The sequence below is a fragment of the Haemaphysalis longicornis genome, unplaced genomic scaffold (assembly GCF_048455015.1).
Source record: "Haemaphysalis longicornis isolate Haplotype H1 unplaced genomic scaffold, Haemaphysalis longicornis Haplotype H1 scaffold_3, whole genome shotgun sequence".
NCBI lineage: Eukaryota > Metazoa > Arthropoda > Arachnida > Ixodida > Ixodidae > Haemaphysalis > Haemaphysalis longicornis.
Genome location: NW_027526335.1, coordinates 45,224,666 through 45,250,174, shown reverse-complemented (window position 1 = coordinate 45,250,174; position 25,509 = coordinate 45,224,666). Strand labels below are relative to the sequence as shown.

General features: G+C 48.7%; 1 protein-coding gene across 2 annotated transcripts in view; it reads left to right on the top strand.

Annotated features, from left to right (window-relative positions):
* LOC144174376 (neuroendocrine convertase 1-like) overlaps window positions 1–12,434 on the top strand; it is a 40,962-nt gene extending 28,528 nt beyond the window's left edge. Inside the window, exons 9-16 of one of the 2 annotated variants that reach the window (XM_077703048.1) lie at window positions 2,176–2,492; window positions 3,250–3,350; window positions 5,394–5,550; window positions 6,533–6,770; window positions 7,253–7,386; window positions 7,932–8,078; window positions 8,648–8,797; window positions 10,549–12,434. In XM_077703048.1, the coding sequence (XP_077559174.1) occupies window positions 2,176–2,492; window positions 3,250–3,350; window positions 5,394–5,550; window positions 6,533–6,770; window positions 7,253–7,386; window positions 7,932–8,078; window positions 8,648–8,752 (1,199 nt within the window). In that variant the 3' untranslated portion in view covers window positions 8,753–8,797; window positions 10,549–12,434. The remainder of the gene's footprint in view (window positions 1–2,175; window positions 2,493–3,249; window positions 3,351–5,393; window positions 5,551–6,532; window positions 6,771–7,252; window positions 7,387–7,931; window positions 8,079–8,647; window positions 8,798–10,548) is intronic. The other variant, XM_077703047.1, reaches the window with a different exon arrangement.
* Window positions 12,435–25,509: the final 13,075 nt, after the last annotated feature.

Here is a 25,509-nt window from a genome sequence, read left to right as displayed (position 1 = left end):
TTAAAGGTACTACTCCCGCCAAATCTGCATATTTGTGGAAACGCGTGGTTCGCCATTTGCGCCATTGTTATTCATATTTTTAACGTTCTTTTGCGTAATTTTTTGTTTATTCTTCGGTTTTTGTTGGAGATGTATAAGACGCATATCTTTTTATATTTTGCCAGATCATCCCTCTGGAAATTTATTGTTTTTGTTATTTTTTGATTTCTCAAAAGTCTGTCCGACAAATTATCTTCATTTACGCTATTATAACGATTACAGTCGTTACTACCAACAAAAAAGGATTTTTGAGGAATTGCAGGGCGTACATGGTCCTGGCTGTGGGAGTAATCGGCAAAGACTGCTTCGCCTTAAAAAAAAAGAATCCCTACGCCTAGTTTCCCAGCCTTTCAAATGAATGCGAGCGCACTAATTCGAGTACATGTCGCGCTTATTTTGGTAATCTCAGATTGTGAAATGGTGCACGGTGTTGTCGTTGTTCCCCTGACGTGAGAAGCCAAAGTTTCTATTATGCGTTGTGACTGGACTCTGCGCCGTGACGCCTACCTCTCAAAAGGCTCCGACTCCATGGTGTCTTTTGATTCAGGCCAAACAGACGCAGAGGGTCGTTCCTCGCTCCCATGAGCCCTTCTCTCACCCGTGTAAACTCTTTAAGTGCATTTTGCTGCACCGAAGGAGGCAATCTCTACACAGGGACAAACGTCAGTGGGACTATCAAATGGCATTCCTCCTCTATTTGGAAAGCCAATACTTGATTTGTGTTCCTAAGCGGCGTGTCAAACGTGAGAGCGTCGTTTTTAAAGATGGACTTGGCCGTCCGGGAGTTGAGGGTTGAACTTTGGTCGGCAAAGCGGCGTCCCGCAAGTTTTCATCCCATATTTTAGGTGGAAGAAGCTTTCGAAGTAAATGCGCGATTGGGCAATCGGCCATATACTGTAAAGACTATCTTATGTCATCGGTCTCTACCATCGACTTCGCAGAAGGCGACGAAAGCCCTTTTACGTTTCCTGAGCGAAACGAACTTGCATGAAAGCCTTTAGTGCCCAAAACGGGACTAGAATGCGCGCCTTCTCACTCCTATCTCTTCCTCTTCTCCCGCCCTCCCTTTTATCCCATGAACCCCACTACCCCAGTACAGGGTAGCAAACCGGGCTCTACACCTGGTTAACCTCCCGTGCTTTCCGTCCTTTTTTTCTTCCTTCCTTCCTTCCTTTCAATGAAACTTTTATCGGGACCATGAAGGCAAAATACAAGTCAGATTCGCTCAAAATACTTGCTTTGTTAACGAGAACAATGATGCCCATTTTATCGCACACTTCAAACGAATAATCGAGGTACTGAAGAAAGCAGAGGAAGCAGTGGCGACACCTGGCCCACTTTCTGGAGAAGTCTCTATGACGTCACAGAACCTTGTTTGCGCGATTGGTTGCCACCGACCAAAGTCACCGCCAAGAAATGTAATAATAGGCGATTGTAGCGGGGCCTTAGAGTAGTTCCGTTCGACCGACCCGCCGCGGTGGCTCAGTGGCTACGGCGTTGGGCTGCTGAGCAGAAGGTCGCGGGTTCGATTCCCGGCCGCGGCGACCGCTTTTCTGGTGGAGGCGAAAAGCATAAACGCCCGTGTGTACGAGATTTCGGCGCACGTTAAAGATACCTAGATGGTCAAAATTAATCCGGAGCCCTCCAGCAAGGCGCGCCTCACCCACAATCAATTAAACCAGTTGCGTTTGATCGCATCAGCTGAATGCTAAAGTGCAGTTAACACCTCGATAATAACTGTGTTTTCAGTGCCGTCGCCTTGCCTCACTGTAGAGCGAATTTTGAAATTTCTTCAAAATGGGTGCCGTTTTTTTTTTTTCGGTTAACAATACGTATTTTTTGGCTATAATACAGCTGAGTGAGTTGCCAAAGGCTAGTTTTTAAAATTAAACCAGGTTGTATATTGTCTTCGTGGCACCTTTATGCACTCAAAGTCCACCATGCTGCTTTACATAGGGAAGCTGAGAATTCTGAAAAACCTGCGCTCCCTTCATTTGTGCTTCTTTTTTATTGGTGCTTCTCAGGGGCTTGGGCTCGCCTTGTAGGCGTCACCTGAGCGCTGCTGCGCTGCACAGTGAGCCCGCAAGCACGCACGCCACATGCAACGACACCCGTTCACGCTCTCGATTACCGCAGGCATCGACGTGTTCAGCGCGTCGTGGGGTCCGTCCGACGACGGCCGCACCGTGGACGGCCCCAAGCGGCTTGCCAGCGAGGCCCTGCGGCGGGGAGTGACGCGGGGCCGGGGCGGCCGGGGCTCCGTGTACGTGTGGGCCTCGGGCAACGGCGGCGCCAAGGGGGACAACTGCAACTGCGACGGCTACGCCGGCTCGCCCTACACGTTGTCTGTGTCCAGCGCCAGCCAGCGAGGCCGCTTCCCGTACTACGGCGAGAAGTGCGCCTCCACCATGGCGGCCGCCTACTCGTCGGGGGCGTACACCGACCAGAAAGTGGTGCGTTGGCTAACTCCGACGACGTGTTACCCTTAAACCACCATCGCGAGTCCACTGATTTTCTCGCATTCTTCAACACTGCCCTTCCCCCCCACCCCTCAAACTCACCGCGCGACTTTTCGACATCTTCAACTCGAACCCCTTAGTGACGATAAAAATTAGCAGTGGCTTAGCTCGGCTATGCCAGGATATACGTAGCGTGAGCTATAAGGTCCAGCTGGTTATTCTTAGGTTTCCTGGTCATCCAGGCTTAGCTGATTATCATGCTTACTGCTGCTGAAACGATTTCCAATCCAATCCAATCCAATACAATACAATTTAATCCAATAGAATACAATCCAATAGAATACAATACAATACAATACAATACAATACAATACAATACAATACAATACAATACAATACAATACAGTACAATACAATACAATTTAATCCAATCCAATCCAATCCAACCCCATCGCGGAGGCGGCGGCGGCGGCGGCTCTGGCGCGCCAGCTGTGCTCCGTGAGACGTCACTGCTCCTCGCGCATGCGCAGCACGGCTCTCCAGGAGCCACGTGAAACTGCTCAACCACGGCCAGTGTATAGCTCACGCTACAAAACAGCGTCTACGCTGCCAGCAGCACCGCGCTTTACAAAAGGAACATCCGACTGATACGTAACGGCGTCTTCTGCTGCAGTGATTGCTCACGCCGACTTTTTCGCCGTCGGTATAGGGGACGTTTCGTGATCATCTCGTGGCTCTGTTCCTCTCGCAGGCCACCTCCGACCTGCACAACAGCTGTACGACGCAGCACACGGGCACCTCGGCATCGGCGCCGCTGGCCGCTGGCATCGTGGCACTGGTCCTCCAGGCCAAGTAGGACACTTCCTTACCACGCACGCCATGCGCAGCTGCACTCGAGGCTGGCTGTATTCATGCTCTGACTGTACGGGGCTCTAAATTCCGACAATGGCGTGGGGCATGCGAGATAGTAAAGGCAGAGTTCGTGCCTTCCTAGAGCGGCAGTATTCCTTTAAAGGGGCCACGCAGGCAAAACGCAAGCTTGACTCATTAGAGAGATTTCCTCGTTAGAATACCACTGACACCATTTTTAGCGCAAACCTAACTCAAATAAGCTATATAATTAGCTAAAGTGAATGGCTATGCGACCCACTAGCTCATTTCCCGCACTAATACCTATGACGTATTACGAATGGCTGCGGCCGGCAAAATCCAACGCAAGTTAAACAAAAGTTATAATCTTGAAAAACGAGCTATTTGCGCTTAAATTTAATGCATATTCTGTTTATACCAGTAAGAATGGTGGGGTCAACAATGGACGTTACGATTGCACAAGTAAACATAGAAGCACCGGCGCGTACCGCGTGCACTATGCCGGTTATGGCTGCATAGCCGTCCGGCGCGTGTAGCTCACACTGGCCAACTGGCATAAGCAACATTGTCTTTTGTGACTCTTTTTGTCGAGCATACCCAATGTTTCACGAAGCGAGTACTATCAACCGTAACAAACATTGTCCAGGCACAAATCCGGTCAAAAACAAAGCGAGGGTGGACAGCGGTCCGGAGCGGTGTAATGGCGCCATCTAAGAGGCCTCACAGCAAACAAGGCGTTCCGCCGTTCGCTGCAGCCCAGTCCGCAAACTTATGTTAGCTTCAGTACATACCCTGGATGTGAAATCGCAGACGTCACGAAACACACGATTCCGCGGGAGAATCAACATGATGGTTTAAATTGCTTAATTTCTCTGTGAATAATGCATAATTTGGTGCCAGACAAGCTCTGGGGGCACTATACAGTACCAAATCTTTCGAATAAAACAAACTTGTGTTTTGTCTGCGTGGCCTATTTAGGCTAGGATAATGAACAAGGCACATCATTTTTTTACCTTTTTCGGAATTCAGCGTTCTGTGTATAACGTGCTTCTAGTGTACGATGGACACGAACAAACCTTCCACCAAGTGACGTCAATGCTTTCGAGGGACTCGAAACTTCCAATATCATTTGAAGCATCGTCACTTACGTGTTCTCTCTTGTGGTATTTCAAAAAAGCATCTTCGTGTGTAATCGTCATGTGTAATCGTCGTGTGTAAGCATCGTCATGTGTAAACATTGTAATGACTGTAATGTGTTAAAGATGAGGGCGAGTTTCAACGTGAAAACGGAATCGACTGCGTACAACGTAATAACCCCCTCGCTAAATAATAATATCACAGAGATAGGGGAGCGAAGAAAAAAATTCCCCGCATTTCCCCGAGGGGAAGAATGTGAAAGTGCGAATGCACGAGTTGAATTTGCGCGCTTCGGTAATGTTCGCGAAAGAGAGATCACACACACACACACACACACACACAACTACAAAGAAAGAAAGATGCATTTATTCACAGCCACCTATTTGTGTTGTCGTTGAACTTGATTGCTAGAGCGGATCTCAGCTTTGAAATTTCGTGTCAGTACTCCTTTAAGCAGGTGCATTAGCCCTTCTCACGCCCGATTCTTGGCCAATCCCCCACGTGGGTATGTGCCATGTCAGCGGCCAGGCAGCGCGCGCCCATCTCCCCCCGTTGCCAAGGAAGACGAGGAGATTCCTGGCCAATCCCCCACGTGGGTATGTGCCATGTCAGCGGCCAGGCTGCGCGCGCCCATCTCCACGTGCGCGGACATCGCCGGTGGACGCAGGCTCAGGGTCGCTTAAGAAGTGCATTGCACTTAAAAGCTATCGCTAGCTGCTTTAGGATGTCCAGCTAAAAATATGCTTGGTGCTTCCGTCGGGCACCCCTTAGCCTCGTCACCCAAGCCTTACCAATAGAGGACTGGCTGCAGAGACTTAGCGCAAGAGTCAGAGGCGGTCGAGTAAAGCTTCGCGAACAGCGTCGTCTCATGCGGGACGTCTGTTGCAGCCCAAACCTCGGCTGGCGTGACGTGCAGCACCTGGTTGCCTGGACGTCGGACTTCGCACCGCTCAGCTCCAACCGTGGCTGGAAGCGCAACGCTGCGGGCCTCCTGTACAACAGCCGCTTCGGGTTCGGCCTCCTGGACGCTCAGGCCATGGTGCAGGTCAGTGCGTCACGTCCCGTCCTATCTGTCACGTATCCCATACAGGATTGCCTTTCAAATAAATGTTCCGGCTGAGAATTGGTCTTTTGCAGCGTTCGACGCAGTGGCAGTAGTAGTAGTTGTAAGAGTGGAATTACTAATAAACATCTATGAAGCGTAAGCTTGTGGAGGGTGGCCACCCTCCGTGGTCCAGGAGATCACGAGTCCGCGCTGCTTCGGGGCTCTCGTCACAAGGGCTTGCTGTTGCTCGGGTGATGGCCTGTTCAGAGCGGTCTACCATTACCACGGTCTACCAGATGTATGCCTTGCAGGTGGATGAGGAAAAGAGACAAGGGGAGGGTATCGCTTTCCCTCTACTTATCCTCCCCCGCAGTGTGTTGTATACAGGTGAGCAACGCCACATACAGGATGTAACGCTGCTCACTCCGTTTCTAGGTGGCGTTGAGGCGAGCTGCCTGCCGAGCTCCCCAGGGAACTTCATTTCGTTTTCCTTTTTCTGAAACCGCAAACAACAAAAACAACGACAACAATAGGTAGTTGGTGAGGATGGCGTTGCATGTGGATTCGACCAGAGACAGGGGAGGAGGGAGGAATAGTATGCCGGTGCGGCCTTCAACCGCGGTTTGCTGCGACGCCGCTGTCGGCCGACGGCGCCCCGGTACGGCAACTCACCGCTAGTGCATTTCAAATGCCCCTGGTTCAAATCCTAGGGCGCCAAACATTATTTCCTTTGATCTTATTCTTCTTGCACTGCAGACCGTTTTTAGGACCATATTTCTGTCACGCCGCCACCGGATCCCGGTTTCTCGTGTAATGGGGCATTTAAGTCTTTCGCCTTAACACGTACTGTCGCTAGGCGCAGCAGTAAACTTGCCGTGATGCCGTGCTACGACATGTTAAAGCATTTTCAGTCGTGCACTGGTTCTAAACCTTGGAAAATCAGTAGCTTAAGAAGCGTTCTGTGCCTGTCGCGCTCGTGCAGGCCGCCCTGAACTGGACCAACGTGGGGCCCCGGGACCGGTGCCTGCTGAGTCCCGAGGCCCCCTGGACGCTGCCGCGGTCCATGGCCTCCTCCGGGGGGGACGACGGGGACAGGGAGGTTCAGCTGGCCTTCGATGCGCAGAACTGCCCCCTCGAGGCACTCGAGCACGTGCAGGTGCACCTCGACCTGGAGTACTCGCAGAGGGGCGCCCTGGACGCCTACCTGCGCTCGCCCGCCGGTGAGCTAGCCTCTGTGATGGGCCAAGCCTCCGGAGAGGGGCGCCGCTTTTTCGCTGTGAGCGAGCAGGATGTCAGCGGCCGAGCGCCGGAGCGTGGGCCTCGGGGAGGAAGCGCTCCGCATAGTGGAATAATATAATAAATGCAGGGGTCAAAAGAAGCATTTAAAGCAACGAAGGTATATCGGCAGAACACAAAAGCAAGGTATCTCAACAGAACTCGAAGAACGGATCCGTGCTTACGTGATAACGAATCTGCAGCAGATCATTCCAAAATATTTCATTAGGCAAGAATTGTCTTTACAGTACTTGGATTTTGCAGCAGCCGCGCGGTGGGCGAGGCTAAAGTGAGTTTGTACGTTAATGTTGTAAAACGTCATACCTTTATCCTACATGCGTGCATGTTATACTTACCATATATTCGTGCATACTGCGTGCGCGAATACTAGCCCTCGACTTTTTTTGCTTCCCAAACCCGTTCGCAGGCACGGAAAGCGTGCTGCTCTACCGTCGTGCCAAGGACACCACGGGGCAGGGCTTCCACAACTGGTCCTTTCTCACGGTGCACCTCTGGGGTGAGAACCCGCGAGGCCTGTGGACGCTCGTGATTCGAGACAAGGTGAGCCCGACACCTATAGGTTGTATTCATTGGCGAGGCACGCGTGCGGGCAACCATGTGTGTGCACCGTCACTGCTTATGTCGGGCTCCGCGGAATCCCTCACCGAACGCAAAGTAATGCCTCGACTCTAATGTGAGTGCGATTAACAACTTTGTTTAATGATTAACATCTCTGTTGACGCCGCCGTTGAGAATCGGGTTGAAACGAAGCAGACAGCGCACGCCGGTGTTTCTTTTTTTTTACTTTTTTTTTCTGCGGCGTGCGGGCGCAGTGGCACAAGCCGCGCCATGTCCGTGGCGCTTCGGCCATGTTCGTGGCCGTTTCCAGTGTGCCAAGCGAAGAAGTTGACAGCTAAGCTTTTCAGTGAATACCATCTATAGAAGCCACTAGCAACAGCTACTAGCTGTCCAGGTCTACCAAGGCAAGGGGGTCGCATTTCGTAACTCGATCGATGAGCCACGAGAGGCTGAAACGCAAACTGAACGTTCAAAGACAAAGAAACTGCTGCGGCCGGAACGTACTACAGATCGTGTTCTCCGTGCAGTTCGGCCAGAACAACGTCGGCTCGCTGAACGCGGTCTTCATGACGCTGAGCGGAACGCGGGAACAGCCCGCCTATCAGGCGGCCAGGAACGGACGTCGACGCTACGACGACGAGCAGCTGGCGCACGAGGTCCTCGACCCCGTGCCCGTAAGTTCCCCTGACCCGCGCGGCTGATGTGCAACAGTGTAGTTCCTCGATGGGCTTTCATCAAAAACATGTTTTTTTGAAGAAACACAACAACAGGATAACAATGAGGGAGGCAGTGAGAACTAGGTCCGCTGATTATGCCCCTGAAAACCCGCATCACGCATATTGGGTGTGCGTGCGCTTTCTGTGTCTGGTTTATCCCTCTGTTGCTTGCCTATTTGTTCTTTTATTTTATTGTTGTTTTATCAAGCACTTTTAAATCTCCCCCGCGAGCACACTGCATGCATTTACCTCGCTACTTGCAGCTGTATTCTACCGAGGAAAGTGATTGATTGGACCCTTCGGTTATTTCTAAGCCTGCACATAGCCGATACGTAGTTGCGTATGTCACAGAGGACGATCGAGCCGTGGTTACAGACGATTGATAGTCATTCCCTGCACCGTTTACACGGATTATCCTGGCTCCTAAGCCTGACAGCTGGGACTGCAGCCTAAGCAACGGGCCTCGATCTGCCCGAGGTGAGCCAAATAAGAACGCTTTCTACCTGCGCTTTCTGGCGGATACGCAGGAATACGAGGAAAGCGAGGAAGAAGAGGCGCAGCGGGAAGATGCCTCGCGGGAGCACAAGAGTCGCCTGCAGCAGGCCCTGCTCAGAGAAAACCTGCTCCACTGAGCTACGCCCGTGCGAACGAGAACCGAGGCCCCAAAGAGTGAGTCCGTACGTATGCACGCGCACTCGGCGCCAAAGGGGATTTGAAATTCCGGCAACAAGGGCCACTGATCTTGAAAGTTCACTGTCCAGAGGCGCGCAGCGCGCTAACATATGCGCCGGCTCTTTGGAATCAAAACACTTGGTCAGAATTACGAGAAGCAGTGCCAGTGCAACGCCATGACTGGGCACTCTGGAACCGGCACACTTAAAGGGGCCATGCAGACGGAACACAAGTTTGGTTCATTCGAAAGACTGCCTAGTTAGAATCACACTGACACCACTTTTAACGTCAACTTCGCTCACATAAGCTGCATAATTAGGAAAAAAGGGAATGGCCATGCTACCCACTAGATATTTCCCGCAACAGAACATATGATGTCATATGCCCAGCTCTGCGATTGGCGGAGGCCGGCAAAAGCAAATGCAAATTAGGCAGGGCTTACAAGCTTGCCGAACGAGCTATTTGCACTTAAATTTAGGGGATATTTTTTTCAAAGCCCTAAGAATGGTGGGGGTAAACAGTGGAAGTTACGAAAGTAACATAGAAGTACCGATGCGTACTGCTGTTGGTACAGGGCGCACTATGCTTGTTTTTGATTCAAAGCAGTGCGGAGCTTTGGAGTTGTCTCATACGACACTGGGCGATTGGCGTAAGCGATGGTGCTTTACGTACGTGACCATATTTGTCTAACGAACTCCATGTTTCACGAAATGATTATTTTCTACCTTACCAAAAACAAGCCAGGTGCAAATACGGTCAAAAACAAAGGAAAGGCAGAAAACGGCCCTGCGCAGTTTAGTGGCGCCCTCTAGGAGGACTGACGCTAAACAAGACTCCACAGTCAACTGTCGACCCTAGTGGCGCACTAGGTTTCGCTTGAAGACCTGTTCTTGTGACGTCATTGCAGGCGCCATGAAAGCACTCGATTTGGCGGGAGAATGAAATGATGAACTTAAACTGGTTATTTTCTCAGTGCATAAAGCATCGCTTGCTTCCGGACAAGCACTGGGGGAACTATGAAACACGAAATCTTTCGAATGAAACAAACTTGTATTTTGTCTGCATGGCCCCTTTAAACCTCAAGCTTCGACGACCATACCAGACAAGGCAGACGGCTGCAACATTCCGTTCACCGGTAGGTACAGAACTGTCCTGTAGGATAATTTAAAAATATTTATAATTGCGTGGGCTCGAACCAAGGCCGTCAGCGCGAAAACCAGAGGCTCTTTCTCTAAGCCACGAAGGCCGAGCCCCTTAGATGACCCGCACGCAGGGGTGGCACGGTGATCTCGGAGGCCATGAAGAGAACATCGGCAGCGTTCTAATCGAACGACTAGATTGTGCTAAGTGTGTGTGTAAGAGAGACGACTCTGGCAAGAGCTGCTGGGTCTGTACCTATCCGGCCCGAACGGAATGCCGAATCTTGGCCTTGCGAAGACTCAGCAGAAGCAAAGTTGAAAACGGCATGTTGGTTCATGGTTTGAAGAATTAAAATCAGGTGACACAAGAACAGAGTACGAGGAATACGGGGCGTTACTGTGTACTCCGGTACTGTGTACTTCGTTCTTCGTCCAGCGTACTTCGTCCAGCATCGTTATGTTCTGGTGTTAGCTCGTTCTAATCCTTCAAATCAGCAGAAGCGATGTAAACTAATTGTCTATTCGTACTTGTTTTCAGTAGCGTCTCAACCCCCATTGACGCAGTACCAAACCATGCTCCAGACGTGACGGCATTTGCTTGTTTTTTCTCTATACAGCCTCATTCAACAGGACTTCCGCCGCAACTCATCATCCCAGAGGCCTCCGTCACCTGCGAGGACCCACTGCTGCAGCTGCGCGGTGACTCTACCACCACGGCATCTGAAGAATCCTAGAGCGCGTCAAGTGCCCATTGCTCCCTTCCTGACACACCACCAAAGTCCATAGCGAGCAGAGACCGCCGCTAGCGTCATTAAGCGGCATGTCCTTGCTGTCCCCGTCCCGCGCACAGACCTCAGAAAATAAAGAGATCGGCGTACCTCAGTTCCCTTTCGCTGCCCTCTCTAAAGCAGTTGACAGGAACCAGAACAAGCAGGCGAATAATTATGCCCGCTTTTGGTTCTGATATGATCCACGGTTTGCCAGGGCCATAAAAACGTTTCTTCCTGTTTAGGCAAAATTTACAAACCACGATTAATCGCTCTTCGTTGATTATAGCTTGAGCAATGTCCGGAAAATATACAGTGAGGCTGAAGCGAGGGGAAAGAAACGTTTCGTCGTTGTGGGGCTACCCTTACGTTTCCGCGAGCCTCCTCAGTGATCTAAAGCATACGCAACCCACAATATGTCTTCTTTAACTTAAAGGGGCCACGCAGACAAAATACAAGTTTGTTTTATTCGAAAGATTTCGTGTTTTATAGTCCCCAGCGCTTGCCAGGAAGCAAAAGATGCTTTATTCACTGAGGAAATAATCAATTTAAGCTAAAATATTGCTTCTCCCGCCAAATCGTGTTTTCGTGACGTCTGCAATTACGTCACCAGAACAGGTCTTCAAGCGAAGCCTAGTGCGCCATTAGGCTCGGCAGCCGTCGGCTGAGCCTTGTTTACCGTCAGTCCTTCTAGATGGCGCCACCATACTGCGCAGGGCCGTTTGCTGCCTTTGCTTTGTTTTTGGCCGTGTTTGTACCTGGCTTGTTTTTGTTAAGGTAGAAAATAAACGTTTTGTGAAACATGGTGTTCCTTCGAGAAATATGGCCCTGTAAGACACCGTCTCTTACGCCAATCAGTCACTGTCGTCTGAGGCAACCCCAAAGTGCCGCACTGCTGTACAGCTAAAACAAGCATAGTGCGCGCAGTATATCAACAGCAGTACGCATCGGTACTTCTATGTTTATGTGTACTTTCGTAACTTCCACTGTTTACCCCACCACTCTTACGGCTATAAAAAGAATGTGCCCTAAATTTAAGTGAAAATAGCTCGTTCGGCAAGCTTATAAGCCCTGCCTAACTTGCGTTTGCTTTTGCCTGCCTCAGCCAATCACAGAGCTGGGCGTATGGCATCATAGGTTCTGTTGCGGGAAACGAGCTAGTGGGTCGCATGGCCATTCCCTTTTTTAGTAATTATATGGCTTATTTGAGCGCAGTTTACATTAAAAGCGGTGTCAGTGTGATTCTATCATGGCAATCTTTCGAATGAACCAAACGCGTGTTTTGTCAGCATGGCCCCTTAAACAACCCCGCAAAGGCGAGGTAAAAATTCGCCGGAACAGCGCATGTGCGACACACGCACGCCACAGCCATGGCGGAATTCGCGCGCCTACTTACGGAAGCTGACAAATGTATAGTTACGATGCGTCCAAGTCATTATGAAAGACAAATATGCGAGAAGTTTTGCGAACCTTCTCGAACAAGTGGCGGCGAAAGGAGTAAATCATCATAAAAACTTGCGTAAAACGTGCAACATTTACAGACCCTCACAAGCGCCAGTTGAGAAAATATGCGCGCAAAGGATGTAGATATTTTCAACCGATTGCTTGAGTGTATTTCTTTTTCTACCCGGCCAGGTAGATTTTTAATCATGAATATTATAATAGGCGTGTTATATTTCAATGAATATGGTTTCAGTGAAGGCCAAAGACAATTGGTACGTTGTAAAGCATCGGCACATTTCAATAAACATGCCTATAGACGTTCCAGTTCGGATGAACAAACACTGATATCAGATATTCACGTTGCGCATTTCTTTTGCGTGATTGGAGCTTTTATCTACACGGGCCGTTTCAGAAATACCACCGTTGCTTGGGACATGGCTCCGTGTAAAATAACTGGTTATTTGTCATTGTAGTCATGGATGGGATGATGCTGAATTGTAGACGCAAATGAAGCGCGTGGTATTAGCTCCAGAAATAACGGCGGCATCACGCACACCATATACGCCTTTTACAGCCGTTTTTTGTAATGAGAGTGCGGGAAAGAACACGTTTTCTGGCCACTAGTTATATATATATATATGTATGTATGTATGTATGTATATATATATATATATATATATATATATATATATATATATATATATATATATATATATATATATATATATATATATATATATATATATATATATATATATATATATATATATATATATATATATATATATATATATATATATATATATATATATATGCGCCCCAGACGTAATCCGAAAATGGAAAATGTTATAACGGTGCCACTTTCCTCACATCGGTACCCAGGTGCACCTTTTGTGGGCAGGCTACAACGCCTAACTTTTACCCTCTAATCTGGCGCTGTCCGACATTTGGAAAGGGTACAGCCGCCCTGCTTGATAAATGGCGATTGCCATCTAACGCTCACGCGCACTCACAGCTACTCCGGAGCAGCGCATCCTTACTCGCAGCTATAGGACAATACGCATTAGACAGTGGTCTCTACAAAGCACTATAGAGCAAGCCTTACCATGCTTTTTAGGCGGCACACAAGAACGAAGACGACACCCACGAAAGGCCTATGATCGCACAATAAATTTCAGTCGAATGCCCTTTCTTCCCTTTTCTACTTACCTAATTCCCATCAATGGGCTTCGTGCATTCTTTATAACAAAGCGCATTCACTTCTGTATTCAACCTTCACCGCAGCATAACTTTGCTTGCTGTGGAGCACCCTTTAAAGGTAGATGGCAATAGATCGGCCGGACCTATCGAGGAGGAGGAGGATAAACATTTTAAGTGCAGACAGAGCCCTTTGTGGGCTGGCCTTGTCGTCGTAGCTCGCTAACGGTCGATGTGAACCGACTGCCGGAATCAGGTGGCGCAGCGAGATAACGGACCCAAGTAGAGCCTTCTGTACCGGCGTCAGAGAGTCACGCTGAGGCTTCGGTTTAAATAGTCATAACCGTTCAAGCGTCGTGAACCGCTGGCGCTTGTCATACATCTCCCTATTGTTTAGAGCAAAGAAAACTGCAGGTACATTTCAGGCAAAATATGTGTATATAACCGGCAGCCCCCGCATTCATTTAGATAAGAACGCTCGTTGGGTTGGTTTTTACAATAGTAAGCGAATAAAGCGGCCGCGCAAGAAAAAAATGGCACGTTCTAAATGACGCAGAAAGGCTCCAGCATAGGAAATTAAAGCAAGCACAAAAAGAACAGCACTCCCGCTAGCGAAGTTTCAAGCTGGAGGCACACGAGCACTGCGAAGGCGGGAAATTTGAATTGCATATTCATCAAGAGAGGAGTGAGACAGGGCGGCAAAGAGCGTGATGGGTGGTAGCAGTGAGCGGATAACGGCGCCACCACCCATTATGGCGAATCACTGCTCTGAACTTCCGACAGCGTTTACACTGAGTGGATCGGGTTTAATTTGTTTATTGTTGGTAATATTTACATGTATTCGTTAAGAGGTGGAATCCTCGGTCTAGGAGCCCATACACCTTGACAGCCACTACAGCCCGCTCCACCAGCCGAGGCTCGTCGGACAGGTACCAGCTGGGCCGAGCGTGACACCAGAGCTCGGGAGAGTTGAAATGATTCGGTTTGGGGAGGCGGTGGGAGGGGCATCCATCAACCATGTGAAATAGGGGGCCGTCCGCTCCACGTCCGTCTACCTGGTGTTAGGGGCTGCCAAGAAGAGAAAAAATTCTCGGGGTGCCAAGTTTGGTTACATGCTTTGAAGACAAGAGCCTGGAGTGCTATTGTGGCGGGTATCTTTTATATACAACATGGCGGTGGTGGTGGTGGTGATGATGTTTATTAACGGGTGAATCTAGCCTTGCGTGATATTCCGGCAATTGCTCCCCCGATCAACACCTTAATGCCGCTAAGCGCGGGAAATGACCAGGAGGCACTGAGGCGTGTGTCACATAAAAACCCGAAGATCAGGCGAAAAGTGTCTCTCCTGGTGATCTAATGTCCTATAGGAAAAAATATATGATCCAAAGAGTCATGCGGAGCGGCTCTCCTTCGAAGTTCCTTAAACAAAGCTAACCTCTCCATCGCATGCTCTCGGCAGTCCATAAGAAAATGTCCGATATCCCCTGATACACAACACGCTGCGCACAGAGGTGAGGAAACAAGGTTCAGTTCGCCTCCAGTGGGTTCTTTCCCATGTCGGAGTGCTTGGTAGCGAATCCGCGGACAAGTTGACCCGTGTAGCGACATCTTGTACTCGTTTCCTGAAAGTGGCTCCAGACGGACGGCGAATTGTAAAAACCATCATTAAGGAACACTTCAGATCTCTTTGGCGACCACAACACCAACCTTGTGTTACCAAAGGAACGAAGAGGACAGAGGCATCCTTACTGTTCCGCATCCGGACCAACTCAGCGCGGACACCGACGTGGCTTCATACATCATGGCAAGGATTCGCGAACTATGGTAATCTTAAGAAGAGCTCAGATACTAGCAATTGGCAGAGGCAAAATGCGTGCCCTCAGAGGAGGAAGTGGCAGCCTAGCAAACTAAATGGTGGGATTGTTGAAGTCACAAAAATATTATATACGCACTTGCACGCGATAGAGATCATTTCTAATCATGCTAAAAATGAGGTGACAAGGAGTTCGATGAGGTGAAGACAATGAAAGTGGCAAAAGACACTGAATAACGGTGGCTCAATCTTTTAAAGGATGGGGAGACAGTGTACTAGGAACACTCAAATAATCGCCAAGATGCCTCAAGGCTCTAAAGGTACCACTCACTTTGACGAATGCCAACTATAGCATTACGCTGAGGAGGGTGTGGTCACAGTGCGCTGAGAACCATCAGCGCACTGTGTTGCTTACAAGCTGCATAGCTTGTAAGCTATGCGGCTTACAATCAGCCTCAAGAGCAGGCTGCATTTAAAAAATGATGCTCGAAAATAGACCACATTCACATGACCAACAAATCAATTCTGAAATCTGCGATAACAAATTTGCGTGCATGGAGTTTATAGAATTCGAAAAAAGCACTTTATTCAATGAAATCACCGCAGTCATAGAAGCATCGAGAGAGCAATAAATTGAAGACGCTCAAGTACGACAACAATGAATGGCCACAGCAACTCTTCCTAAAAAATTGATAAGTTCCCTAAAAGAGGAGTCAGACAAAGAGGCACGGCATCTATGAAATTATTCGCGGACTGTTTGAGCGCGTATTCGGGGGTTGACTGTGACGAGTAATGAATGCGAATAAACGGGGAATATCTGAGCCATTTGAGATTTGTGGATTACATCGTAGTGAGCGCAGGGAGGTGCTGGTTATGGAAAGTTCGCTCGCAGCCTTGAGTCTGCAGTAGCACTGAACCGGTGCCAGGAATTACTATTACCAGCGCTGATCCAAACCACGAGAAAGACATCAGGTGTAAAACTAGTATGCGGCGGTGTCAACTGGGGTAACGTATACAGTTCCAGTAATAAATAGTTGGCTACATTGTCCCAAAAAATATGTAGCGGGTTAACGGGCTTATTCGGTGGAGAGAAGAGAGAGAGAGAGAGAGAGAGAGAGAGAGAGAGAGAGAGAGAGAGAGAGAGAGAGAGAGAGAGAGAGAGAGAGAGAGAGAGAGAGAGAGAGAGAGAGGGAGAGAGAGAGGGAGAATAGTCTTTAATGATACTGGTGAGGTTAGCCTGGCCAAGGCGCCTAGCTTGCTACACCAGATCTATAAAAAAATGAAATCGATGAAGAGATGATGATAATGACTGTGATAAAGATGTTGCGCTCACTAATAGAGTCCTGTTTAAAGAGTCTGGTCAAGTCATGTGCTTCGCAGGAAAGACAATAGAGCTTTTGTCGCTCGAGATGCTCGTTTAGAGTTCGACCAAGGGCCTAGCACGGCGCTTAGAGTTAGTCCTCTAGAAAACGGAAGCCCCAAGGACACTAAAAGGGACGTTCTAGCTGCTCTATACCGCGTACACTCACATAATACGTGGTTCAAGTCCTCGCGCGCCTCACAAAGAGTGGTCGGAAGCCACTAGGCCATAGTATGAATGAAGGGTAATTAGCCCGCTTGAAAAAAAATCTGTGTCATCGCACTCTGTGAAGCTGTATAACTATCGAAGCGATGTGTGGGTAATGGGTTAATCCCAAACTCCCCCTCAAAACGCGCCGGGGCGACGGTGATGCGTTCGGCGCGATCGTAGCCACGCCGATGTCTTGCGTTTTCGGCCTCAAGGTAATCGGGGTCCCGGCGGGCATCGCGATTACGCTTGGCGCTTGCGGCCTGATTGTCGTCGGTTTTCTCATTCCACTGCTTTCAAAATTTCTTTATGAGTAGGCTTTTCTGCGCAAAACACAGTGTGGGAATGTCGGTTTACAAAGACCAAGCCTACAACGACCTCCGTAAAGTAGGCTTCACTTCTAAACACCGATACATTGCTGAGAAGACATTTTTAGGGGCAATACACGCCATCTAATATTGTTACGTGGCGTCAGGGCACAGGGAATGAACCATGGAAGATGCGAGCGATGCATTTACACTATGTACACCATGTCGGCCACGAGAGAGCCCTCACAGCTGACTTGCTGTTGTCGATGTTGTTGCTCTTTAGGGTACGGCAGAGACCCAATTAGGAGATCGGCCAAACAGCAAAGGTTGGATAGGACAAAAGTCACTTATCTAATTACGGGCACTGTGTAGAGATAAGTTTACAAGGTTCGAAAGCATTTAGGATTGATAAATTAGAAAGAACTTAATAAAACATTCAAAGTGAGAGTAAATATTTCAAATTATATAGGAATTCGATTAAACTTTTCAATAAAGCTAAGGATGGCAGAGCAAACATCCCGGCGGCTTATCCCCGCCTCAGAAGGCCCAAATGAAAGTAATGCCGGCACTGATATGTCAAACCCAAGGCTGAGCAGCGGCACTTCAAGGAGCTGGTACCTGAGTCCGGTAGAACGTCGACAGGATAGTACAAAATGGTCGACGGACTTTTCTTTGTTGCAGTAACTAGAATGAGGAGTTAGAGCCATACGAGATTCCTGAAGCTACCTGTTCAGCTGGGGAAGTCGACAGCGAAAGGCCGTTAGTATGACCTCTAGTTTGCGCTAAGGGCACGAGTCGGACAACCAGGAAAACTTAAGGTGGCAGAAATCTCTCATGGACAATAAAACTGATTCCAGCTGTCCTTGTAGCTTTACCACCCTGCGATATCTAGCAGCAGTGATAAAATACGTTGGCGGAACGGCATCTACGACGGGCCCAGGGAGCGCTACTCTGGCCAGAAAGTCAGCGGCGTCATTTTAGGAAATCCCCGCATGCCCAGGTACCCAAAGAAGGTGGATTTCAATAAGATGAGGTGAAAGGAGCGATTTAAATATGCGTTGAAGAGGGGTATCTTTAGAGGCAGTTAGAGCTAAGCAGACTGAAAGCGAATCTGAAATTTTAACTGAGGACACAATTGGTGCATCCAATTTACGTATACAGAGCCAAGAGAATGGTTAAGAATCCAGCGTGGAATATAGGGATAAAGTCTGCCAGGCGGACTGAAAACGACCAATTAAAAGAGGGGGAAAATATACCTATTCCTGACTTTTTATTGCTTTGAGAGGCATCTGTACAGATTACAGTTTCTGGTTGCATGGAGGCGAGATGGTCTTGGAGGAGACCATTAAGTAGTCGCGGATGAAAGCGTTTGGCCTTTTTGGGGGGAAATGTCGCGGAGGGTTATAGAGACAGAAGTACTCCTATCAAGGAGAGGAGCCAAACGGTTGATCTTTACACCTAACGGGGAAACAAGACTTTGTATTAAAGTACTTTGAGGGCAGTATGATCTGGACCACTGGTGCGTGAAAAACGCACCTGGTTCAATAATAAAGACATGCTGCAGCATGTTTGCCCCTGAATCAGAAGTTCTCAGAAAGGTTTCCACGGTAAGTATGCGAAATCCACTTTGCAGAGGAGGAATGCGCGCTTCAAGATACAGTGTAGCATTAGCTGCGTACTTCGGTAACCCTAAGCAGCTGCGAAGAGCCTGCCGCTCCAGAAAAACCAAACGACAAAGCTTATACGCCGGTGATCCAGAGGATAACACACAACCAAACTCTAAAATAGGGCGAACGTACACTTTACATATCATAAGAAGCGTATCTCTGCGCATTTTCTTCTTTCTATGGCTGAGACGCCTCAACATGCCACCTGCGTGTGCACCTTTAGCAGCTAGGAGAGCTATATGTGGGATCCAGTCTAGATTACTGGTATTATGTGGTATATATCATCCCGAGATATATTAAAGAGTCAACCTGAGGGATGGTGCACTGTCGATTACTCATAGAGATATTGACAGGGGGGCTGTCAGGGAAAAACTAATAAATAGAATTTAATGGCGTTTATATAGAAAGATGAATACTGTCTAACAAGGGGGAAATGATATTCAAGTATGACTGCATTGATATGTAAAGGGCTTGGCTGTCAGATGCTGAAACAAAAAACGCAATATTGTCGGCATATACATAAGTATAGACATTCTGAACCACGGGAATTGAGCTTACCAGGACGTTAAATACAGGGGTAAGGACAGCCCCCTGCGGTACACCTCTATTATTAGGCCTTTTAGCCCAGCTAACATCGCCAGACTTCATTAAAGATCGCTCTCTCTCTCTCTCTCTGCCCTCTGAGAGGACTAAACATTACCCTTTACCCGACTGAAGTGTCTGTCTTGTAGAAATTCATAAAGTCATGTTGTGATGTACCTTGGGGAATTTAATCTTTCTAACCTGGAAAACAACACCGGATATTCCACGCTGTCAAAAGTTTCTGCAATATCCAGGGTCACTAGAGCGGCAACCTGGTTATAGCGACGGGCAAGTTTCATCCGCCTTTCAAGGTCCATATGCGCATTCCAAATAGAAAAGCGAGGTCTAAAACTAATTTGGCTCGGGCTGAAGATATTATCTCTGGACACAAATTGCATAGTGCGCTGCTACAAGATCCGTTCGATTAGTTTAAAGGAGCACTGACACCAATTTTCGACGTTAATATTATTGCACAGTTCGCTTCCTTCACTCAACAGAATACCCTGGCTGAAATATGAGCGGCCTGCGACGCGAAGAACATAGTTCAATTGGATCTCATTTATCGCGCCGATGGAGCAGCGCGCGGAGCGGCACATACAGGCTACGTTACAACAGGCAGTCGATAACATCAGTAAGGCAGCAGAAGAAATTGGACTACAGTGCTCACCGGAAAAGTCGGAGCTCCTTCTCATACATAACCCAAGATGGAAGCCTCCACCCATTGTCATTAAAAACGGAAACGTCTCAATTCCTTGCAAAAAGTTAATCAGGGTACTTGGACACTACATTCAAAGCGACGGGGGAGGCCATGCCACAACTCAGCACATACGTCGGCAAGGAGAACAAGTCCTGAACATGATGCGCAGAATCACGAACAGACAAAATGGACTCAGGGAACACGACCTCTTACGACTACGGGATGCACTTCTTATTTCCCGAATAAGGTACCATGCAGCATACACCAACTTCACTAAAACCCAGGAAGAAAGAATCAACGCTCTCATTGGGAAGGCGACGAAGATTGCGCTAGGCATTCCGATCAATGCCAGCACCAAGCGACTTCTTGAGACAGGAACGCACAATACGCTGGAGGAGATCGTAGCTGTCCACAGGTACAGCCAACACCTCAGACTCCAAGCAACGGTTCCAGGGCGACAGATACTTCAGTGTCTAGGGTACACACCCCAGCAGCCTGTTTTACGACTGGAACGTCTCAGCCCACGCACGGCCAACCTACTCAAAGTTGCACCCATACCAAGACACATGCATTGCCAACGAAACAAGGTCAGAAGGAGCATTCGAGCCAAATACCTCGATAAACGAGCAGCTGCGGACCAATTCAACAACCACGTATTCACAGATGCAGCAGTAACAGACACAGCAGCAAGCATAGCGTATGCTGACCTCAAAGGAAAATTGGAGTACCAGCAGTGCATCCCCCTTATGAAACCCATCTGGGCTGAACTCACCGCCATCGCCACCGCCATTGACCACACATCCAGCCCCACGAACCACACGTACATATACACTGACTCAAAAAGCGCCTGTCACCAACTGCTAAGCATGGAACTGCCACAACCCATAGCTACGGCCATCAACAACAGCATCAAGGGATCTGTAACAGTGTACTGGATACCTGGGCACGAAGGAATGGCAGGCAACGAAAAAGCTAATCAGCTGGCCCGAGAAGGCGCAGCCCGGGCTCCTGCCAACTTCGAACCAAATCAAACGCTCATGGTTCCAACAGCACCTAAATTGAAGGACTACTCCACGGGAAGGAGGGAACTGCCACAGCTCTCTGACACGCTCACAAGACACCAAGCAACCCTAATAGGACAAGCTCAAACAGACACCTTGGACACTCCAGCTAGATTACACAAGATATGGGGAGATCCTGACACACCACCCCTACTTGCTCTACCTGTAACGTCATACTCCACCAAGATCACATACTCTGGAACTGCACACCCATACACAACACTACAAACACACCCAACAAAGGATGGCTGTCCTCAACAAGCACCACCGAAGAGCAAAGGCAACTGGCGGCGTACATCAGGCAGCGGCTTGAAGACGTCACCAGAGGTTCTCTGGAATGTGAGGACTAAACAGGCCTGCGTGCATATTTTTAATAAAAGCTTTTCTCTCTCTCAGCAAATGGGCATCAGCGTGACATCACCCCATGACGCCAAAAGAAGTGACGCGAGAGCGCTCGTCAAAATAACCCTCGTCAAAATAAATAACCCTCAACCCTCAAAAAACTCATGACGTCACTTCACGCGCGCGGCCCCACGAGCGGCGAGCGGGCGCAACACCCTCTCAAGCGGGCGCCGGTGACGTCCGCACAAAGCGGTGAGGTCAGGCCGGGATTCTGTCATATGCGCCGTTCGGGATGAAAGCGCGGGAATTTGAAACAAACGATTTTCAGGTCGTTCAATGTAATAAACTAACGCGCGCTGAAGTATTTGAAGTGCTGTTTCAGGTTCGCCAGACCATTAAGCATCGATAACAATAAAAGTGTAACATAAAATTTTCGTGTCAGTGCTCCTTTAACAGCACTCGGCGTTAAGGCTATAGGTCTGATGTTTTCAATCAGGAGTCCCTGCCCAACACGATATAGGAACAATTTTGTCAAAACGCCGCACATCGGGGATCCATGCGTTACGGACAGAGTAATTGACCATATTCAGTAAATGACTCAGAGCCTCGTCAAATAAGAGCCTCAGCATGCCAATAGCAATGCCATACAGGCCCGGTGCCGCATCAGTCAATGGAGAGTTTTAGCAGCCCGTCCGTTCCGTTGCTTACGTTGTTACCGGGTTGGCCGGGACCCGTCTACGCCTCCGCGCGCAGAAGGGCGAGGAGGAAGGGCGAGGAGGCGCGTACATAGCCAAGGCAGGCCCGCGGAACTAATCCCCCTACCGCGACGAATGCACAAGTGCCCAGACGGGTCCCGGTCAAACCGGTAACTCCGCACACCACGGAACGGACGGACTGCTAAAACTCTCTAATTTCGCCATGGCGTCGACGAGCTCTGGGAATGCTATCGTCCACCAGGTCAGGCGGAGGAAAGGACGCCGCTAAAGCACAGGAGAAACGGGCTTGGAGGCCATATAGCAATCCACTCTAGGGACTCAGAAAGTTCACCTAAAGATAGCACCGAAGAATCTGTATTATCATTGAAGTAAATTAGGGGTATGCAAAAAGGGATATACAGGGTGATCAAAAGTAAGTCGACAGGATTTTTTAAAATTAGGCGCTTAGATTTATGTGAAGACCACCTCTGCACTGAGGTTAGGCTCCAAGGGGGACACAGAATTAGGTGGTAATTATTTATGTCTGTGGCTCAATTAACTAAAATTGATTAATTAACTTTCTTAGCGGCTGTAGTAAACAAGCATGTTTGTATTGAAAAGTTAGACCCAATCGTGTTTATACGTAGTTTCATTTGGCAGAATTCTTCAAGCGCATCGGTACTCCGAGATATCGAACCGCAAAGTTTAAAGGGACCCTGCAACACTTTCGATAAGCGCTTTCACTCTTTCCTTCGCGTCTGGAACCACTGCGAAAGCTATAGTTATCACCAGCATAGAGCGGCATTGCGTGATTTGCTCGTCGCACCAGATACGCCTTCCATTTCTGCTTTGTTGTCGTGGCTTTTGTTTGTTTCAAAGTTGCTATCGAAAAGCGTTCATTGCTGGAACTGAAGGAACACCGGCTAACAGCCGCTACATGGCCTCAGTGACTTAATTCGGGCCGTCGAAGAACGTCAAGACCGGGAAAGAGAGGAAAATCTTTTGAGCGAGTTTCCAGGTTATCTGATGGGCGTAGATCAGTAATTTTTGGCTGTGGTACTTTTCGACCCCCTTATGTAAGTACTGGGCGTGTTGGGTGACTACGCTCTGCAAGCATTTAAGATTTCAAAAAAGTTGAAAAAAGTGTTGCAGGGTCCCTTTAAACTTCGCAGTTCAATATCTCGGGGTACGGATGCGCTAGAAGAATTCCACCAAGTGAGGCTGTGTAGGTACACGATTGCGTCTAACTTTTCGATATAAACATGCATGCCAGCTTACTGCAGCCACTAGAAAGTTCATTATTCAATTTTAGTTAATTAACCCACCGACATCAATATTTACCACCTAATTCCGTGTCCCCATTGCCGCATAACCTCACTGTAGAGGTGGTCATCACGCACATCTAAGCGCGTAATTTTAATAAAACCTGTCGTCTTAACTTTGATCACCCTGTATATATAATTGTATTCAAGCTTTTCTTCCTGCTTCAGGTCGCTTGAATTGCTGAACGGTACTAATTAATGGGTAATTGAGGTTGTAATCATAACGAAGTTTCATCTTACGGCCTGTGTCTTTCTGAAAATACTAAGAATTTTGAGGTCCTCACAAATTCCACAAGTGATTTAGCCCTGGTTAATCCCCCCTTGTGGGTGCGTCCAAAATCCTTGAGGGCATCATCATCATAAACTGCTTTCCGCGATCGAATAAATCGGAAGAGCTCACTCTTCTTCTCCCTTTTTTTCCAAAGTTGGGCCCACAGCTCTCTTCTTCTTGCCGTGACAATATCAAAATATGGGCCGGAGGCCAACAGGTGACTAAAGGAAAAGGGTGTACCAAAGTGAGAAGGCGGTGATCAACTTTTCTCGGTCTATGCACACACACGAAAAAAGAAACAACGGAGGTAGCCTATCAAAGCTGCGTTGTAAAAAGTCCCAAGCTCACGATAGAAATTTTCGTGAGTTCAAGTTCATGTTCATGAGAAGGCGTCATCAGTACTATTCACGGGTTCGCGGTGAGGAGAAAATAAACACTGTCGGTCAATTTCTTGACACGACGCCCGTGGACTTGAGGAATGGTTCCAAGGCATGGGCGGCAATATTTTGAAGGCCAACGTGAGGCCAGTCCATGGTCCTTGTAGTGATGCTAGGCTCCTGGCAGTTTATTGTACAGCTAACGCCTTCGCCGGGAGTACACGGGTGAGCGTAATAACACGTTGGAAATACATTCCTGAGGCCTTCCGCAGGCGCGGTACGGTGAGCTCGTCCAGTTAATTCTAAAGAAACGAATTTTTTACATGCAACGTCGGTCATCGCCCACGACGTAACAGTGTCCACGTTTCGCGGCAGGTGTTGGTGGTGATGAAAACATTTGTTGCTCTCATTGGGTGATGGAAGAGCGGCCTCGATGAGTGGGGCCCTCAGTTCGGGACTCCAAGGACAGATCGCTATCCGGCAGGCCCGCTCCACGCTCTGCCGACCTCCGCACACACAGCACGTCGTTAGTCAGAAGCGAGAGGACCAGTTCGTCACACTGGTCATATTCCCGCGGCCGTGTTTACGATCTGGCCTTCGCTCATTTCTTAACAAGTCCCTGATGCAAATCTATCATGACATGCCTGAGATCATGTGTTGATTGAAGATGTTCGGCGACGATCATTAGTGTGAAGATATAGGCGGTATTCGTTGAAAACTTTAGCGGTCAATTTCTTCGCTTGGCAACGCTGGAAACGGCCACAGACATGGCCGATGCGCCACCGACACGGCGCGGCTTGGGCCACTGCGGCCGCACGCCGAAGAAAAAAAACACCGGCGTGCGTCATCATCTGCTCCGTTCCAATCCGATTCTAAACGGTGGCGTCAACAGAGATGTTATTAATCGCACTCACATTGAACTCGAGGCAATACTTTGCGTTTGGTAAAGTTTGTAACGTGAAACACCGTCATGTGTTTCACTGTCGTGCTTAGCATGGACAAGTACCGCCATCCCGCGGAGCTCGACGTAACGAATGACGGCGCACTTGCACGGTTGCATGGAGGAAAATAGGGGTGCTTCATCTGCGGGCCGTGCGCACAACGTCGCCTAGCAACCAGTAGTATTAACTCTATGCTAGCAACCGACGCTTGGCCACAGATATGGCGGCGCACTCGCATAGTTGCCTGCATGCATTCCACGCCATTGAATACCGGCTATATGGTATTCATTCCTAGCCTGAAGGTGAACAGGAGGCTGAGTACTGGTTTTGAGTCTTTGCAGACAACCCGTCTCCTACATTGCGGCATTGTGACAACAAACTTTATGCCCTACCGTTCGGTGCCAACTTATGGGGCACAAAACTTGTGGTCTCCCCAGGCACCTAGAATGAAAACTTCGGTGCGTTAATCAGACAAGAATAACGCTGTTCAGAACTGGTGTTATACTGTATATACACGAGTAGAAGACA